Source organism: Eucalyptus grandis, chromosome 10, assembly GCF_016545825.1.
Source record: "Eucalyptus grandis isolate ANBG69807.140 chromosome 10, ASM1654582v1, whole genome shotgun sequence".
NCBI classification, from domain to species: domain Eukaryota; kingdom Viridiplantae; phylum Streptophyta; class Magnoliopsida; order Myrtales; family Myrtaceae; genus Eucalyptus; species Eucalyptus grandis.
In genome coordinates this window covers 29,087,607-29,107,989 of record NC_052621.1, presented here as the reverse complement: position 1 = coordinate 29,107,989, position 20,383 = coordinate 29,087,607, and the positions used below count along the sequence as shown (strand labels likewise).

Below are 20,383 nucleotides of genomic sequence, written 5' to 3'. Positions count from 1 at the left end.
CATAACTGATCAACCATTCTCTAGCAGTACATCATTGCCACCCAGGAGTGCTATTGCAGATTTTGAACCAAAAACAGTAATAGCTGAAATGGTTATGTACCCAACAATATGAGATAAATGAGAGACAGAAACAGCGGCCGCAGGAGACTTCCTCATACATATTTTCTGCTAACACTAACACAGACAGCAACAATCACGTAAAACTGAAGGATAGAAGGTTTCGTTGTGGAGTTCTTTAATTTGCATAAACTTTTCTCCCCTGAAAGAAGCAGGGCAAAGACAATCAGAAAAACATGAAAGTCGGAAGCACACTCAATAATATTGTTGAGGGTAACAGATTTTCTATCCACAATTGTGACAAAGTCTACTTCAACTATACACTATTTAACATTCTGGAGAGCATTCAATGACCTCGTAGATACTAGATACATAATCTCTCGCATTACTTGGCTCCTACAAAATTAGTGATGAAATTGGTGTATTGCCATTGCACAAAAATTGCAGCAGCAGCAGCAGCATGAAGATCTACAAGTAAGGAAATTTACAAATTATTAATCCCCCAGAATTCTGACTCCCTCATACATCACACCAGAGTGCAGATCTTCGATACTGCTAATGCTCCTGTAGCCATTTACTTCTCTTAAACATATCCAACCACCACGTGTGAGAAAATCGCGGAAATCCTCTTCACTGTATAGTGTTTTTTCTTCTATCCGATCAGATCCATCGAACGTGCAAACTTTTATGGTGATCCCTGCCAAAGTCATAACTTCTTCATCATATTGTGCAAATCACCATCAAGTCTCAAATAATCGGCTAAGAATCAAATGCCAGTGATCTGAGGTGTTGAAGCTATAAAATACCTTCATCAAGGTGGAGGGTGTAATTTCCTATAGGCATATCTCTATCGAGGCTCCGAATAACCTGGTTCTCATCCTCCAGCCAAAACGCCCGCTTAGTTCTTAATCTGAATGCTGACTTGATTGCCTCTTTGATTGCCTCTCCACTTCCATCTATTCCCACCCTTCTGACATAGTCGCCCAACTTGACCGTAATAACCCTCCCACCGCATGACTGGTCCCCTCCTGCCATAACTGACATAAAAGTGCTAAATGATCAAACACAGAAGACAAATCAACACATACAATTATGGCTTACTTTTCAATCACCAAGTCAGGCCATTTTCCCTTTAACATTGCCAAGACACGAAATACAACAAACCAACTAGCTGTACTGTCAATTGTTTATAGTACAGAATGAATTACAAGAAGCTAACTTTGGCCATTAATATTTAATAAATACCAAAACAACTATAGAATGTACATATGGTGTTTCTTCAATTTAAAACATGAAAAAGGTCGTCAGAACTGAAAGAATACATGCAGTACCAGTGAACGGGTACTTTTAGCTAAGGTTTCAGGAAAAAAGAGCCCTAGTGAAAAAGTATCCAATTTCCTTTGAGAAACAATCCTGGCTGTCATCCTATTGAACAAAGTGCTACAAACATCTAGTATCTTAATTTGCACTTTGATGCCTAATGCAAGCTGTCACAATCTTAAACTCAGATTGGAATTATCAAGAGATGTGCAAAAAAAGAACATCTGTACTCATGACAACATGATAACTCCTTTTCAGACAAATTGTTTCCCAACGTTAGTGGGAAATTGGAGTGTATAGGTTTAAACTGCATCAAACCAGCTCTGGAACAAAGCAAATTAGGACACTTGAGCTTCTACCCCATATAATTAGCATAACTCGTGACATTCAGAATTATAAACCATAACACAAGTAAATGATTAATCAAATGATGTGCATGACTCTGACAAATGATCGTGTCAAAGCGCTACTTTATAATATAACCACATTGTAGAAAGCTGCATGCAGAATTGCAGCTACAAGTTCGATCAAAGTATTCACCTATGAATGCCTTATTACTAGAAATTAGACCAATTACAATACTCGATAACTGCACATTCCAGGAAACCAATGGCATGTAGTAAATGAGAACTTCCTGTAAGAATATTAGACGCCTACCATTTCCAGGGGCATCTCTCCAGTTCCAAGGAGGAACTCCACTGGCTTCCACTGCATCAGCAGTAGTTATAGCAAGAGGATCGCCATCTTGATCAAACTGCCTATCCACGTTAATAGTTGTCTGTCCACTAGCTGTAAGCAATAAAGTCATCGGAGAAATTTAGATGAAGTGCAAGAAGTAATGCACTGCAAGCTTCACAAATACAGCCTACCATACAACCAACATAAAACGATAATGATCCAGGTTCTTCATAGCATCATAAAAGATTTTCCCCTTCATGGCTGAGTGATAGCGAAATGTAAGGAACAAGAATGGGAGAGATACTTTTCCTGACCCAATTCAGTAACAGGTCAGAGAATCAATTTTGTGTCCGATAAGACAATTACTGAGAGGACACATATCTCGCACACTGTTTAAACCTGCTTCAAATTGAGAAACACAGGCTTCCATGGACATTCTATGCATTCCTCTAACCTATACAGTAGTCGGTTCCAAACAGTGGCATACTCAGGGAAAGTCCAGTCGAGCCCACCTAGTGTCCGATGAAATCCTTTCATCAGTACTTGACCTCATATTCCACTCTCAACAAGTTTCCATAAATGTTTGGCTAATTTATATCTATGACTCTGCACATCACCGGGCACTTCAATTTGCAAGCCTATGAAGAAAACAAAAGAATAGGAACAAAACACTGCTTCACATTGTCAGGATTGGCAGGAAGTACCTTCCACGGGTCCAAATTGGATGCTGGAATCATCGAAACCTGAAACGTCAACTGAAACAGTCATAATTTCCCATCCTTGCAATCACATTTGATTACCACAAACAAGAATAGAAGCTCAAAAGATAAATATCGCAGGCTCTTGCAATTCAAACACTTCTCATTAATAAACCAAAACGCTGAAGTTGACAAAATAGGCTACGAAACACAAGATGCGGAGCATCGACGATGTTTGGCCTTTTGGCAAACAGTTAAACTGCTACTTCCATGTGCTCCTTCCTCACACAGCCAAATACAATCCTATTCTAATTCCAAACAAAGAAATAAACGGAGCACGACGAAGAACAACACTTGGCATTTCGATAATCACACCTTTGTCGGAGAACTGGATGAAATGGTCGACTTTGGGCGGCGTCGCCACAGACCCCCCAAAGACTCCTCCGCCGCCGCCCCCGCCGGCGCCCCCGCCGGCGCCCCCATTCCTATTCCTCTCTCTGAGCAGCTCCTCCAGCTCCTTGTAATACGTCATCTTCCCCGACCCGGCGCCGCCCTTGTCGCTCTGCTGCTGCTGCTCCTGCTGCTGAAGGTTGTGCCGCGCCTTCTTGAACTCCTTGAGCAGGTTGCGCCACTTGTCAGTACACATGGTGGGCGAGCGGTCGAAGCCCTTCTCCCTCATCTTGGCGGAGATCTGCTCCCACAGGTGCTTGTTCGACTTGGACGTGTTGAACAGCCCGTCCACCTCCCGGCGGAACCCGATCAGGCTCCGGGTCTCCTCGGTGACCCACGTCTCGGCCCGCTTCTTGGTGGCCCGGAGCTCCGGCCCGGGCTCCGGCTCCGGCTCCGGCTCGGGGTCCTCGCCGCCGCTGCTGTCGGCGAGGATCATCAGCTGGTGCTGGTGGTGCTGGTGCTGGTGCTGGTGGTGGAGGGAGAGGGGGTCGCTGGTGACGACCTCGAGCATCATTTCGCGGTCCGACAAATCCGGGGGACTGGGCCGGGGCTTGTCGGGCAGGTACATGGCTCCGAGAAGAGACGACGGCGATGGCCGATCTCCGTCGGGTCGCCGGCGGAGGACAGAAAGGTCCGATCTTGATTCTCGTTTTCCGGCGGGTGAGAGTGAAGAATCGAGCGCGGGCGGGGTTCTTGACTGAAGAGGGAAAAGGGAAGGAGAGAGAAAAGTTGACCGTGGGTGTGGCTTTCTCCTCCGGAGTAGTTTCTCCTTCTCCTTCTCCTTCTCCTTCTCCTTCCTTTTTCCTCTTTGAATTCTATTTTTCACTTCCCGTTTATTCACAGCTTTTTCTTTCTTGTTTTACTCAAATCTTTATAGCTTTAAATTGTCCTTTTTTTCCTTTTTCATGAATTTTCCAATTCAAGTCTCTCCTATTCTAAATCCAACAAAGTCCAACCAAGTGACAGTCCAGAGATTAAATTTTTCTGACGTGTGGATGTCCATGTTGGAAAAACTTATCCGCGTTAGTATTTACATTTATAAATTTATCAATTATATACTTTAAAGTCCAGCCAAGTGACGGTTCGATGATTAAATTTTTCCGATGTGTAGATATCCACATTGGAAAAACTTATCCGCATTAGCATCTATATTTATGAAATTTATCCATGATATACTTTGACTTCATTTGTAATTGTTAAAATTTTCCATATACATTCCCGTATCCATCCTTAAGTCTAATATGTGTTAAATTCAAATGTGGTTTGATAGTCGTGTCAACTAAATTTAATAGGGTTTGTTGTTGAATGAAGTCTGTTAGAAAATTTAAGAAAGTAGAAGGTTTTTGTTCGATCTCTTACAAATTATTTCTTAGAGATTCATGACCTTGATCCAAAGAATGTGAAATAGAAGGGAAAATAGAAATTCTCTTCTTTCTTATTTTCGGGAGATAAGGTGGTGTTTAACCATTATTCTCGTTGTAATGGTAACAAGATGAGGAGGGAAAGTGGATAAAGGGCGTACCACGGGCTTCCACGTGGCGGTGGACCCTACTGCTTTTACAGGCCTCCCTGCCGGTCAGTCTGCGTGACTGCGGCATCACGAACATTCAGGATGGCGCCATGCTCGTGCGTCTTGGCATCAATCTCCATGCGCAGTTTCTCCGAAATTCAGGTCCGCAAGGGCAATCGAAGAGCCGCATCTTCTTCCCGTGAAGGTGGGATCGTTATCCGAATAAGACATGTCGCCAGATGCACGGCTTCTCCAGCTTTTCTAAGTGACCCCCAGGAGGTCGGTCGGGCTGAAAAATCGACCGGCAAAAGCGAGACCGGCTGCCCCCCAAAGTTATGGGCAAAAGGTGCGCCCATCTCCGAGGATGTTTTCTCGACGTCATGGGTTGTTATTGTCAAACACTTCCCTACAAGTAGGGATGTCAAATGAGTTAGTCCAATTGAAAATGGTTTCGATCCGAATTAACTCTTTAATCATTTTTTACCCATTCATACTAAATATAAATTTAGTGACGCAACTCGATCCGACTCATATTACTAAATTACATAATATTTAATATAATCTAAGAAAATGCTATACCATACCGACTTAACTCGCACTTTTTAGACTTTCCATGAGTGTTCCTATTATTCGATCAAACACAACTTGTCCCTAATTTCAATCCTTGACAATTTTTCTCCTTTAACTATTGCATATGAAAGATGGATGACCCTGTGGATCTACTTGCTAAGTAAGTGAAGGATCTCATGTGGTCAGGTCGGGTCATGGATTAGGACTTTGCGTGGGACATGAGCAACGTCGAGACATTTGGGTCATGACCGACAGGACCCATGCTCCCAACCCAACCTAGGTTGACCACATTATATTTCTTTTCCTCTCGGGTGAATTTCGGCCACTTTGACAAAACAGAAGAGAGCTCCCAAGTGGCTCTAGTTGGGGCTTAGAAACAGGCTGGGGACAAAATGGGCCTTCAAATGACGTGCTCCTTCTTTTGGGCTGAATAGTTCAACTTCAAGAGGACGTGCAACGTCGCTCTCTGGATGTCCGGAGAAGCGAAGTAAAACAGATTTATGATGCGTTTGATTGGATTTTTTTAGGAAAATGCAAAGTACTTTAAGTTAAAGAAATTTTTTAAAATATAAATTGCATTTAATAAATTGTAATTTAAAAACCCCTTGAAATATCTTTGAGTAAAATAGTATTTAGAGAAAGTTACATTTACAAAGGATTTTTGTAATTAAAAAAAAAAAAAATAGTTGGCTGGCGAAGGGAAAGCAACCAATGGGGATCAAAATTTGTCATTGGCGGTCAACTTCTTAGGTTGCAAGACCTTAGGTGGCCACCAGAGACAACAAGTCATTCTCCCTCATCTATTGTTCCTTCTAGGCCATTAAGTCTCGCCACTACAAGTCCCTTGGTCTCCTTTATGCTGAACACCTCCTCACCGCCCTCACCCGCTACCCCAACACTGCTGCCCTTGACCTCTCCCTCTACCCCCGCATCACTAACGCCTCCCTTGCCGTTGTCGCCATTACCGACGAGAATGCCCTCTGGTCCTTCGACCTCTCCAAGTCTCGATTCTTTACCGCCGCCGGGCTATAGGCGACCCAAATCTAAGTCGCAACGCGACTTACAGGGGTTGCCGAAGTCACGCGACTGGTCGACGACGATTGTCGCAGCCACACCGGCTTCACACCGGCCTCTATCTAGCTTGTCATCGGCTCCTCGCATCTTCGCGCACCCTCATCGGGCATCCTCAACGAAAAAGAAGGAGAATAATCACGAGGGCAAAATCGAAAAAACAAAACGTGTGAGGATATTTGTGGAAGAAATTTTTTTGTCTTATCCTTCCCTCAGCATTCGGAGGAGGTTGAATGCCCAAAGCAGCCTCATACCTGCTTTGGGCTTTCAGCCCAATCATCTTTGCAAAAGAAGTTCGCAAACATAATTTCTTTAGCCCAAAATCAAGTCCTAATCTACTTCCACCCTCGGAGCCCCCCTAATCTAGTCGCCAACCACCCCTGCTCTTTATCTCCTTCTCGCGATGTTGGATCTGAGGTCGCCAGCCTAGATCGGACGTCGCCCATCACTGGAGTTGTGGCCTCACGAGTCTTCGTTGATAGAGGGCACGATGGAGATTGTCCACATGGTCGAGGCTCGACTTTTCACAGGGGACGGATGACGGTGGGGCAGACTCGACAGTGGGCGAGACATGATGGCGGGCCAGATGCTGTGCTTTAAAGTAAAACATGTTAATCCTGACAATTAACACCAGCAAGAAAACGATTTATCTGTCTGCTAAATTAAAAAAAAAAAAAAAAAAAAAAAGGTCTTGGAATTTATTAGTGTCATTAAGCATTAATAATTTCAAAAATTACAATTAAATTTTAAAACTTTTAATTGATTTCTAAAATTTTAAAAATATAATCAAGTCCTAAAATTATTTTCCATTTGTCAAGTTAAACAGATTAATGAAATGAGTTAATTGTATTAAGTCGACAAGTTTTAGATTTGCTTACATTTTTTATAAGCTTTAAGACTTAATTGTATTTTCGTGACAAATTTTATGACTTGATTATACTTTTTAAAAATTTTAAAACTTAATTACATTTTGTGACAATTTTTAGAATTTTTAATGCACTTATTATAAATAATAAAAAAAACTTGCGATACAAGAAAGTGAAGAAAATGTGGTTTCCTTTATTTGAGGAAATATACTTAAATTATTGCGCGATAACAAAATATTACTCAAATTTAGTATTTGCATTCGAGAGATCTTTTGGGATCGCCTGATAATTTTTTTGTTTATATTTTACCAAATATTTTACCCGTTGTTTAGCAATGCATATTTATTTATTTAGCCATCATGGGTACTTTATGGAAAGGTTGGAAAAGATTATCTTATTCAAGTGCACCATAAGAATAGCGCTATCATCATGTTTTGAATCATTCGTTTGCATTCAACCTCTGGCCCCTTTTTGTTTAGTTCCTTTGAGACTTAATGCTAATTTCAGCGCGTATCTGTCGTAGGGCTTTGCTTATAAGGTTTTGTAAGGAAAAATAAAGTCGTATTTTATTTACATTTAAATGTACTTCGTCAAAATTCCGAATTATTTTCGAGCATTTTGATCATTGCACACGTTACAATCCAAGACCCTAAAACAAGTATACATCGAGGAGTGGAGCCTAACCTAATAATGACTCAATCAAATATATTGCGCCTATTTATATGTCACAACGTAAAAATCAATAATCTTTGTACAACAAATTATTTTTTCAATTCCGAGGTATCATCCTATCCTTACGTTCTCTAAGAATTTGTTCGCTTTATTTCCTAATGGTCTCTCACATAAATTTGTGCGGAACATTAGAAGTTAGGGAATCGATGTCGGGTAGGAACAAATCCATGAATGTCTTGTTTCACTTAGTACAGTTGGGATGATTAGGATTCCAGAATTTATTAAGGCATGATGTAAACATGTCATTTGATTGGCCAACAAACAGAAACACTCCAAAATCATCTGAATTGTTTAATCAAACTTTGGTCTTGATGTAGCTTTCATTGTACGCTTGCCTTGCTCTATGTTGCTAGGAGGAGGGACACCCTCTTTCATGTGTGTGTAATTTTACAAGGTGAGAGATTTCACGACGCGTATATATACCCATCGTTGGGACTTGAAGCTGTGTCACTCTCAAGATGGAACCAGAACATAGGAAGAGGTTGAAGGAGAGATACAGGTGGAAATCTTGAAGGATTTCCATTGGGAATAGCCCTTTTCATAGGGCAAATTTCATGATATGCGGAGGCCACAAGGACCTTGTTGCTTCTTGTGCGTGAGGCATGCCTCAAATATTGGAAGCAGTTGAGGGAGCAAAGTTCATGAAATTGGACTGGTGGCGCACTTCAAGAGATTGGCATTGCATGTGTACTTTTTACTTTTTCACTTTCAATTGGGTGCTCTTTGTTTGCCCCATTGTGTATCTACTTGCAAGTTAGTTCTTTGTTTCGTGATTTTGTTGTTCGATAGACATGATGGATAAAGTCAATCATGTTAATTATAATAATATGAAACATGTTAATTATAATAATATGAGAGTTTTTGTACTCTTTTATTGTTGTTTTTTTTTTTTTTTGGGCAGCATTTTCGATTTCTTGTGAGTATTGACAAGATATTTTATATTGCAAACGAATTGGATTGTTGCATCAATAATCGGTTTGCTTCAATTTTTAAAGTGGAATTGAGTGATTTATGTGAATTTAGCGACCTACTTCTCATTGAATATTGGAAATATCAGGAGGTAGACTCATAACATGCAATGAGCGTATGCCTTGGCAAACTTGTCACATGAATGATGGGTTTCATGAACAAAACTGTCAATGTGGATCTAGTCATGTATCTTATGAAAGACAAAGTCAAGAATAACAAACGTATGATCAGAAAACAAACAACGTAACAAAAAGAGAGCAAGGCCTAGGTTCGAACTTTCCATTTGTTATTCAATATTGTGAGCTAGATAATCAATTTCCCATTGAAACCTTCAACTGAGCACATGAATCCATGCCAGTCACATATCTTAACAACATAATGTTTTGAGGAAGCCATCAACAATCAAAGGCAAATCACATGTCGCAATCGCATTGGATTTTGCCTTGCTATGGGGGACTAATCTCTCTAGATAGGATATTACAACCCCTTAAATAATTGAGTCCATTTGTCTAATTTTAATCGAAAATAATTAACATAAATAATTTTTTAATAATATTTTTTATTTTTTATTTTTCGCTCTTTTTTTTTCCTTTCCTTTTTTCCTCCTCTAGTTAGTTGCCGAGCCTTAGCGATTGACCAAAGATAAAGGCTAATGAGGTCAACCTGTATGGCCTCTGGTGAAGATCACCCCGTTGACTATTAGCAAGGGTGAGCCCACCCTTGATCAAGTCAATCTCGCTGTAGGATTGGGGAGGTCAACCTTGACTAGCAACAACAAGGTCATGCTTCGCCCGAAGTTGGCAACTGGTTAGAAGAGAAAAAAGGGAAGGAACAAAAAAAAATTATTAAATATTGTTAGCATTAGTGACAGCTGTACCACATAAGGCGGTTGGTGTACATGTCAACAATTTTGCCAACATTGGTTGGAGAGACTCAATTGACAAAATGTAAATAGACTCAAGACTCAATTGGTAAAATTGAAAGCTTTAAAACTTAATTGATAAAAAGGCAATAAATTTAAGATTTTTTGGACAATATTTTCGTATCTATGATTTCGAGATCTTTTGTTTAAATTTTACTAAATATTTTGTCTGTTGTTTAATGATACGTATTTATTTATTTAGCTATGATGAGTATTTTATGGAAATATTAGAAAAGATTATCTTATTCAAATCCGCCATAAGAATAGTATTATAAACATGTTTTGAATCATTTGTTCGTATTCAACCTCTCACACCATTTTTGTTTTGTTCTTTCGATACTCAATGCTAATTTCAGCACATACCTGTCTTAGGGATTTGCTTACAATGTTTCATAAGCAAATACAAAGTAGTATTTTATATACATTTCACTGTACATTTTCAAAATTCTCAATTATTCTCAAGCACTCCGATCAATTCAGACTTTCCAATCCCAAGGCCCCAAAACGAATACATGTTGAGGAGTCAAGCCAATCTTTGCTTGACCTAATAACGAGAAAAGTGTCATAAAATTCTAAATCTATTGCATCTATGCCAATTTAATTCTAAACATTTTATCTTGGTGCCAATTTAGTCCATAGCCTCTTAATGGTGCCAATTTAGTCCAAACCTTTTGACATAGTGCTAATTTAGATTCCGACTAATTTTGGTAGGACATTATTGACATGAACGCTAATCGGCTTACACGGTGTTGCCAGTGCTAATGTTGACAATTTTTAATGATATTATAATATTTTTTTCTATTTTTTATGATTTTTTCCTTTTTTTTCTCTCATTCCTTTCTTCTTCCTTTTGCCGGTGATCGACCAATAGCCGCTGCCTAAAGAAAGAAGAAAGGAAGGAGAGAAAAAAATCTAACAAATTTTTTTTTTTTTTAAAATGTAAAATTTATGAAAATATTATTAAAATTTTCCACATTAGTGCTTTGCGGTGCCACGTAAATCGACTATCGTCCACGTCGTAATATCTAACCAAAATTAGGTGGAAGGATTGATATGGCACCAAGTCAAAAGATTTATGACTAAATTGGCACTAATTCCAAAAGTTTAAGACTAAATTGACACCATTAAAAAGTTTAGTGCTAAATTGGCATAAAATCAAAAGGTTTAAGAATAAATTGGCATGGATACAATAAGTTTATGACCTTTTTAACATTTTTCCCACCTAATAATAGCTTTATAAAATACATCGCCTCTAGTTATATGTCACGACGTGAAGATCAATAATCTTTATACAACCAAATTATTTATTCGATTCCGAGGTCTAATTTTTATCTTGACTATCGCTAAGAATTCATTGGCTATATTTCCTAATGGATATACTCACATAAATTTGTCCAGAACATTGGAAGTTGGGGAATCGGCGTTGGGTAGGAACAAATCCTTGGATTTCTTGTTTCACTTAGTACAGTTGGATGGATTAGGTTCTAGAACTCATTAAGGCATGATGTAACCATGTCATTTGATTAGTTGACAAGCAAACACTTCAAAATCATCTATATTGTTTTAATCAAACTTTTGTCTCGACGTAGCTTTTATTATATGCTTGCCTTGCTCTATGTTGCTACGAGGAGGGACACCCACTTCCATGTGTGTGTAAGATGAGAGATCTCTTGATGTGTATATATACCCATCGGTGGGATTTCAAGTTTCATCACTCTCAAGATGGAAGCAGAACAGAGGAAGAGGGTGAAGGAGAGATACAGGTGGAAATCTTGAAGGATTTCCATTGGGAATGGTCCTCTTTATAGGGCCAATTACATGGTATGCAAAGGCCGCAAGGATCTTTTCGGTCCTTGGGGTTGAGGCATGCCTCAATATTGGAAGCTTTCGAGGGAGCAAAGTTCATGATATTGGACTGGTGGCACAGTTCAAGAGATTGACATTGCATGTGTACTTTTAACTTTTCACCTTTAATTGGCTGTTCTTTGTTTGCCCCAATGTTTTTTTTTTTGGTAAGATTGTTTGCCCCAATGTTTATCTACCTACAAGTTAGTTTTATGCCTCGTGGGCTTGTTTTATTACAGACATGATGGATAAAATCAATATTGTTAATAAGAATAACACGGGAGTTTTTGTACTCTCTTGTTGTTATTTTTTTTACAGCATTCTCAATTTCCCATGAGTATGGACAAAATCTTTGGTATTGCCAAATAAATTGGGTTATCATGTCAATAAATTGATCTACTCCAATTTTTAAAATAGAATCGAGTGATCTATGTGAATTTAGCAAACGTTCTTTCCACCAAATATTGGAAGCATCAAGAAGTAGACTCATGACATATGTTGAGCATATGCCTTGGCATCCTTGTCATGTGAATGAGGAGTTCCAAAAACAAGACCGAAAATATGGATGTAATCACTTATCTCATGAAAAATAAAGTTAAGGGTACCAAACATAAGTTGAGAAAGCACACAACTGTAACAAAAAGTAAACAACATATCTACATTTGAACTTTTCATTTGTGATCCAATATCACATTTTAAATAATCGATTTCCCATCAAAAGAATAAACTAGGCGCATTAATTCATGCCAACGACACATCTTAACAACATAATCGAGAAGATTGAGAAAGCCTTCGACAATTAACCATAAATTGCCTGTTGCAATCACACTGAATCTCGCCTTACCATGGTGGATTAATCTCTCGAGAGACTACAACAATCCCTCGAATGATGATTTGTGCTCCAACGAAAGTGTCTCCACATCATCATAGGACAATGATCCGTAGAGAGAGAGAGAGAGAGAGAGAGAGAGAGCAAGCAGCTCAACCAAATTATTGCGCTCGCAGCTCAACCAAATTATTGCGCTCAATGGCATCTTTAGTTTCCAAAGCCAACCAACGACAAGACGCGCAAGCGACCATCATGGCAACCGCTGTTCGACCCCAGGTACGAGATTCATCTATCCGCCCGCAGGTTTCGGTAGCCATACGGACAGCGATGGGCGAAAGCTGATGACGGAACCATTTCAACACCATACTCGATCGTGGTCGACAAAAAACCGAACCGTTAGAAAAATCTTCTGAACCGAACCGATTCCGTTCGGTTCGGTTCGGTTCGGTTTTTCGGTTTTCAACCCTTTTTTTTTTTCTGTTAAACTCAAAATAATCTAAATTCAATATGTTACTGCACTTCAAGTTTAGATGATTTTGCAATTTAGATCATATACTTTATTCCCTTTTTTAAGCATTGGTCAAATAATGATATCCAATTTAAACATTTGCTTAACATAATCTCTCTTGATAGATCTCTAAGAGACAATTCTATTGTTCAATTGAAAAAAAAAGAAAGAATTTTTTCCGTACTGATAAATTACTAAAAAAGTTCATAAGTGTCAAAAAAATTATTGGCAAAAAGTATTTAATTTATCCCATTCCCAAATAACATATTGGTAAGTGCTAAAACAAATCTTAAAGTTTCCAGTTTATAGTCCATTCTAGACTTGAAAGTTTTGGTTTGGTCAACAGAAGACTTGTTTAAGAAGTCCCAACCAAATCGTGTGCTCACCACCAGTAAAATTGAAGCTGGAAATCCGACGTGTTAATTCTAATTTTCTCATTATAATGAATTATTTATTGTTGATTCTCTCAATAGATGTAGATACCAACACTCATATCGAACTAAGTAAATCTTTAGCATCTTATATTATTTCTCATTTATTTTTTCAACAAATTTCGCATGTACTTAAATTGCAAGATTCTATTAGTTTTTGCTCTAATTTTAAAACACATAGGAAGATCTCTTCTTTACATGTATGTGGACTTTTTTTCCCTTGATCAGGGACTCTGCAAAACCACTACCAAACATTGTCAATTTTAAGGTATATTGGTCCCTCGTTTGGGTTTTGGAGGTGACAAAAACGGTCTAATTCGTGAGCATAGTGAGAAACATGGTCAATTGGGATTAGTGTCTTTCAGGCTATCATCTTAATTGGGCAAAGGTGCAAAAGAGGTGCTTTGCTCACCTCGAACAACTCGCTCGATTAGCTATGATGTGGTTTTTCACCTGGTAATGACTCGAGAATCCCTGCAATTGCAATGATCGTATGCTTTGATTAATAACTCTCTTGATCTGCATAAAGGTTTAATGTCTAGTGTAGAAGATTATGGGAACTCATCACTTGATATTGCTTTTGAATTGATTTCACCTTGGATCTATCCGCTGATTGATGAAGTCCTGTCAAATTGGGTGATGAACTAAAGACAATTTGAGGACATTCATCCGGAATTAGAATCAACAGCTAATATCAATCAGACTCGTCTTTCGCATTAGAAGAACCATTCCAAGAGTCCAATGGTTTGATCCGAAGCACTTGTGTTTGACGAGATTTTCTCCAAATCACTGATGAGGCAATTATGCTGTATAGAAGTTCTTGGTTATCTACTGGTATTGCCCTTTTGCCTAGGAACAGCAAAATCAATTCTCTAGGACACCGGCTATTTGCAATCGCAGTTCAGAATTGCAAAGCACGCAACGTAATAGATAAGAGATTGATTATGTAGAATAATTTCCAAGGTCTACATTGAACTTTCATTCCACTACCCTAAATGGTATGGCGAAATGCCCTTACACCTGAAGAACATGTATTCCTCAACATTTCAATGATTTGTCAACGTAAATTGTTTGGCTAATTATTCAAATGATAGGTTTATGATTAAATCGATAAATTTTTAAAAGGTTTAGGACCAAATCGACACGATTGAAAAGTTTATGATTAAATTAACTACCGAAAAATGGGTTTGAAACTTTTGCACAATTATCCCAAAATAGAAACACATTTAATTATCTTAACAAATTAAATTTAGCTATAATCTTCATATTGAATAGTAAATAATCTTTTAAAGTAAATGTCTGGTAAAGATTAGCATTCCAAATTGTTAATTAAAAAAAAGTGTAATTTGCGAGAATGCGGTCACCTTATTTAAAAGTATCATCTTTTTTTTTTTTTTTTTGGGTCTTGAATGAAATATTAGAATATTTTAAAATACTTGAGACATCACTTAGATTGATAACTTACATATGAATAAAACCAATGACTTGCTTTTCAATTAGAAAATCATTGTGAAGCTTCTTCATCAGCGGTCGGCATGAGATGTAAAGGACTAAATCAATATGCGCTAAGCATTCATCCCCTTTAGAATTAAACTTGTTAACAATGTAATGATTATTTCATAGGTAAACTACTTCTTCTTCTTTTTTCAATCCTACTTTATTCCTATTCTAATACTCACGCTCAGACTTTTGCCTTGCTTTTGCAGAGCGTGGAAGTCGAAACCCACTCCGAAAACTTACTCGACTCCACCCCATCCCCTGAGAATGTGGGGATTCGAGCCTCTCACCTCTCTCTTCCATGTTGGAAAGGTGGTCACTAGAGCAAATTCCAGTGATTTAGGTAAACTACTTGCTAGCTAGTAGATTTAACATTATATTTCATAACCGAGAAAGTTAGCTCCTCTATTGAGATCTACTGAACCTAAACATATATATTTAGATATTGAGATTTCCATATGAAAAATTAACTTAAATCGGCTAAAAAGTTGCTAAACTACCACGAATTGAAAAATACTTTAATTGAAGAAAGCCGCTACTGGAGCTGACTACTGGGGCCTTTTTAGTTTTGAGGTCTAAGAGTTACATTTTCAAAATAAAACACCACAATTATATTCATGAATTGCGATTTAAGAAAAAAAAATTGCACTGAATTGAAGTATAGAAACATTTTTTATGCAACATCAAGAAGAACACGCTATATATACATTTAAAACAATTCAGTACCGCAGCCATGTTATACATATTAAACAGTACATTTGTACGCTCAAACAGAGTCGAACAGACATAACAAAAAGCACAGGGTAAGGGACAGCTGACTGAATTAGAGAAGGAATCATGGAAAGTGGCCGAAGGGATTTTCACTTCAATGGCACTCCTCGAACCATTTCTCTTCTATGCAGAATCGGGACGCCGCTCCGTACGACACCACCAAAAGTTTCGGGAATCGTGCATTGAAGTAATTGTAGAAGCGCTCGGCGCTGCCCATACAATCCAAGATATACAAAGTTACTAAAGAGGCCTCGCATGTATTCCGCTACAGAAATCATCACAATTCCATGAAAGAGTACCTCGAATTCGTCCGGGAGGTGGCGCCACTGATTTCGCACAAATCGGAATAACGCTCCTACAGATTCATTATTGTACTGCCTGTGAGGCCTAAATTTAGGATCTATTTTGTCGATCCACCCCATCATAAACCAATGGCTTTTTGCTCTCCAGTTCTTAAAAGCAATACTTTCAATTCATCTTGTTGATTGGGCGCCTTAGCTTTCAGTAATAGTCTGTCGCTGAGGCGACAAAGAAATTCTAGTTTCTTCGTTGAATTCCAACATACTCCTTCAATTCCTCTGAGCTACTGGTAATTAAAAGCAATTAATAATTGACCCTCCAAAATGCTCAGAGAAATTAATTAAGAGAACAATGCTGAGATGAACTGACTTCCCAAATTCATAAGCATCGCAAATATGGCATTGGGGCGATCTCTACTAAATTAAAATTGCATTAGCTCATTGAGAGACTAGATTGGACAACGAGGATAATATTCTCCAAGGTTCATAGCTAGCGTCACATGTGAAAACCTCGCTATTTGGTGCACACATAGCAAGAATTGTGCCAGGAGTTATTGATATTTATATGTTCTTAGGTTCCGTCCTCCATTGCAATATCACAATTGTCGAAGGCACCTAGGCTATCACATGGTCAACCTTTTTCTCCAGCTTCTAATGTCGATTGCCAAAATATCTACACATTTTTTGTTCATTAGGTAGAGTCTCACTAGTAGTGCAGATATTCAAGCCAAGTTCATTGGCTTTCGGGCTAACTCTCATACTCGTGAGATTTGAGTGATGCAGAAAAACGAATATTAGTTCACTAACAATGGTTACACAATATATCAGACAGCGGAATGAAAATGGCAACTCTTACCTCAATTTGGGATTCATCTCTAGCAAATGCCAAAGATCAATGCCCACATCGTTCTCTTTTTTGGTTTAGTAGAGCGATGTATGATGGATCAATCATCAAGATATTTTGAATATCAAAGTTCTCAAAGATTGTTTCCTGGTTATCCAAATTGACATCTTGCTTCCTGTATCATAAAATAAGGTAGACATTATGACCTAAATCATCAATGTCTCTGGAACCAAAAACTATCTGGGCCGCTCCAAAGGAGCCTAAGTAAATACTAGGCCATATCCTATTGGAAATTGAGAAAAGGAGAAACAAAACTATTACAGGTTCTTAGTGGTATGAAAAACTGGTACAAAATCTGATGATCTATAGAAGTCAAGAATCGGAAAAAGAAATAAGGTATTCTGATTTTAGCAACATGGGAAAAAAATCAATGTTTTTATTATTACGTAAATAAAAATAACAAGCAAAATTAAAAGTTTTACCCTTGACAATGATATTGAACTTAACCAATGACTCAAGAAAGCCTATAAACCACCTGATACCGATCTCTACATTGCTTATCCCTTTGTGCAGGTCGAAACATAAAAATTTGTAATTACCTCAGCCATTGCTCTATAAAAGATTCAACGAAGCTCTCAACGCCATTGCTCCCATCAGCGATTCCTGTACTTGGCCCGGGGGTTTCACCAGTCCTACGCTCTGGCTCTTCAATGCCACCATCAGGAGGGACATTGAGCCTCACATCATTGCTCCTACTATCATCGTCAAGCCTGCCCTCATTATTTCCTGAAGAGACGTGATTGTCCTCCTCTCTGTCAGGACTTACGCTGTCATTGCTCCTCCAATTGTTAACCCGGTCTTCATATAAGGTTTAGAATTGTAAATGCATTTTTTTGGCAGTCTATGAAGAATAAAGCTATATTTATGAAAATTCAATTTGCTGATGGAGTCATAGGACAGAAAGGCTTTTTTTTTTGGATGCTTCTGCTTCCAAGGAACTATTTTTGGCAATTTATGGACATAGAAGCTTTTTGTCTCTTTCCTACTTCGTTATAGTTCAAATCTGACAATGTAAAAAAAAAAAACTGTTAGAACCTCGAACCGAACCGGAAATCGCTCATCCCTAATATATACATACATCCATATATATACATACCGGTTTGGTCCGGGTGGATAGGCAATCAGTTTCACGTCTACAATCGGGAATTAGACTAACCCCAAGGAGACCACCAGTTTCAAGTGATTCGGACAGTTCTCGAATCTTTCAAACCACTAACCAAAAATGCGATGGGATGCCCAATCGACTGGATTGAAGAAGGAATCATGGAAAGTGGACGGCTGAAGGGTCTAAGCGCAGCACTTCCGAAGGTACTCCTGCAAAGGTTTCACTTCGATGGAGCTGCTCGAACCAGGGCTCTCCTCTGCAGAACCGGTGCGCCACTCCGTACAACACCCTCAAGAGATTCGGGAATAGTTCATCTAAGTAATTGCAGAAGGATTCCGAACTGTGTAATCCGCGGCTTTCCTGTGGGAACAAGAACAGCTGAGTTACGAGTTCATACAATCTGAGATATACAAAGTTACGAACGGAAGCCTTGCATGCATTCCGCTACAGAAATCATCACAATACATAGAAAGAGTACCTGAAATTCATCGCAATGGGTCCACATATTTTGCACGAAGTGGATTAAACCTCTGACAGATTTATAATTGTAAATATGAGGCCTATATTTAGGATCTCTTGCGTAGATCCATTTCACATCCATTTTGTCAATCCACTTCCCATCGAAAAGCAGTAGCCCCTGGCTCTCCAACTCCAAAATAAAAACTTTCTGTGCATTTGGTGGATTGGGCCCCATAGCTTTTAGCATGTCACTAAAGCTCCACAAAAATTCCACTCTCCTCTTTGAACTCCAACAAAGAGGAACGCAAAACACCCTCAAATCCTCTGAACTGTTGGTAATTAAAAGAAATTATTAACTAACCCTCCATAATGCTTATAGAGATCAATTAAGCGAACAATGCCGAGAAGAACCGACTCCCCGAATTCACAAGTATCGCAAATATGACATCAGGGCAATCTCTATAATAATTGAAATTGCATCAGCTCAAGGTTAATATTCTCCAAGGTTCATAACTCGCGCATCACACGCAATAACCTCGTTATCTTCCTCATTATGGGATCCTATTTGGTGGATAAATAGCAAGAATTGTGCTAGGAGTTAGTGATATTTATATGTTTCTAGGCGGGTTTACCCCTGTCATCCTCCAAGATCGTCTTCCATTGGAATATCACAATTGTTGCATTTAGGCTATCACATGGTCATCCTTTTTCCCCCCGGCTTCTATTGTCAATCGCCAAAAGATCTACAAATTTTTTTTGTTCATTAGGTAGAGTCTCAGCAACAGCACAGATATTCAAGCCAAGTTCAATGGCTTTGGGGCCAACTCTAAGACTCGTGAAATTTGAGTGACCCAGAAAAATGAAAATTAGTCCACTGACAATGGTTACACACTATATGAAAATAGTAATGATGTGAGTTAAAGTTAACAGGACTCCCACCTCAAGTTGGAACTTGTCTCCGCCAGTCGTAAATCGGAGAGCACGTTTTCTGCAATTTGCCTTAGTTGATCAGAATATAATTGAGAACTCGCCAGGGCATTTTCAACATCGAGGTCCCCAACAGAACTTTCCAGGCTATTGGTAGCCAACCTTTGCCTGTATCATAAACCAAAGTAGACATTACCAAGTTGGGCCACTTAAAAGACACATAAATAAATACTAGTCCATATATCCTATTCGAAATTGAGAAAAAAAGTTCACTTAAGCAGCAAGCAAGTTGAATGAGTAGGAGTGTCCCAATAAGCAAGATAGATCCTCAATGCAGGTCGAAACATAAAAATTATTTTAAAATTACCTCAGGTGTTGCGCCAAAACAGATTCAACGAATCTCTCAAGGCCATCGGTCCCATGAAAGGTTTTCGCACCTGGCCTAGGGGTTTCGCCAACCCTACGCTCTGGCTCTTCAATGCCACCGCCATCGTTAATACTGTCTACAGAGGAGGGCACAGACACGAGCTTTGAATGACCAGGAGGAGGATACGCGATCTCTACCAAAAACTGGCCAAAGTAGAGTTGTCCAGTAGGACTCTCGCGCCCAGAGACATCGATAGAAGACGATTCCGACGATGGAATTTTCTCAGCCATAGGCATTGGGTCGGCGGAAGAACGCCAGAGAGCGAAGCAGCGGGAGGCGGGGATCTAGGGATTTCCTTTTCGCCCCTCTTTGTTTTCCGTTTATATATAGGTTTACTGCAGCACACTTGCTCCCCAATAATTATTTCGCTCGGCCCAGATGGGGGAGGCCCAGATGCGAAACTCCTGAGATCACGGCCCACCCGAATATATATAAGGCAGCCACCAGGGCGGTAGCATGTTGAAGAAGAAAACTAAAAAGTTTTTAGCCTCCATGGTGATATTGAACTTAGCCAATGACTCGAGAAGGATCGTGCATC

The 20,383-nt window shown here is 39.1% G+C and overlaps 2 protein-coding genes across 6 annotated transcripts; both read right to left on the bottom strand.

Moving 5' to 3' along the window:
- Positions 1-283: 283 nt before the first annotated feature.
- On the bottom strand, positions 284-4,005 carry LOC104423916 (trihelix transcription factor GT-4). 5 transcript variants are annotated; one of them, XM_018864560.2, is made up of 5 exons: positions 3,129-4,005; positions 2,760-2,810; positions 2,035-2,166; positions 864-1,094; positions 284-754 (listed from the first exon to the last, which is right to left on the bottom strand). In XM_018864560.2, exons 1-5 carry the CDS (start codon positions 3,769-3,771, stop codon positions 552-554), a joined length of 1,260 nt encoding a protein of 419 aa, XP_018720105.2. In that variant the 5' UTR covers positions 3,772-4,005; the 3' UTR covers positions 284-551. The 5 variants fall into 5 exon arrangements, with proteins under 5 accessions (XP_018720105.2, XP_018720108.2, XP_010034651.2 ...); XM_018864563.2 differs by having other exon boundaries at positions 864-1,085; XM_010036349.3 differs by having other exon boundaries at positions 2,760-2,798.
- Positions 4,006-15,591: 11,586 nt separating this feature from the next.
- LOC104422674 lies at positions 15,592-20,128 on the bottom strand. Its single transcript, XM_039303305.1, has 7 exons — positions 19,786-20,128; positions 19,431-19,586; positions 18,511-18,820; positions 18,024-18,392; positions 17,467-17,930; positions 16,024-17,042; positions 15,592-15,933 (listed from the first exon to the last, which is right to left on the bottom strand). Exons 1-4 carry the CDS (start codon positions 20,079-20,081, stop codon positions 18,189-18,191), a joined length of 966 nt encoding a protein of 321 aa, XP_039159239.1. The 5' UTR covers positions 20,082-20,128; the 3' UTR covers positions 15,592-15,933; positions 16,024-17,042; positions 17,467-17,930; positions 18,024-18,188.
- Between the last annotated feature and the right edge of the window lie 255 nt (positions 20,129-20,383).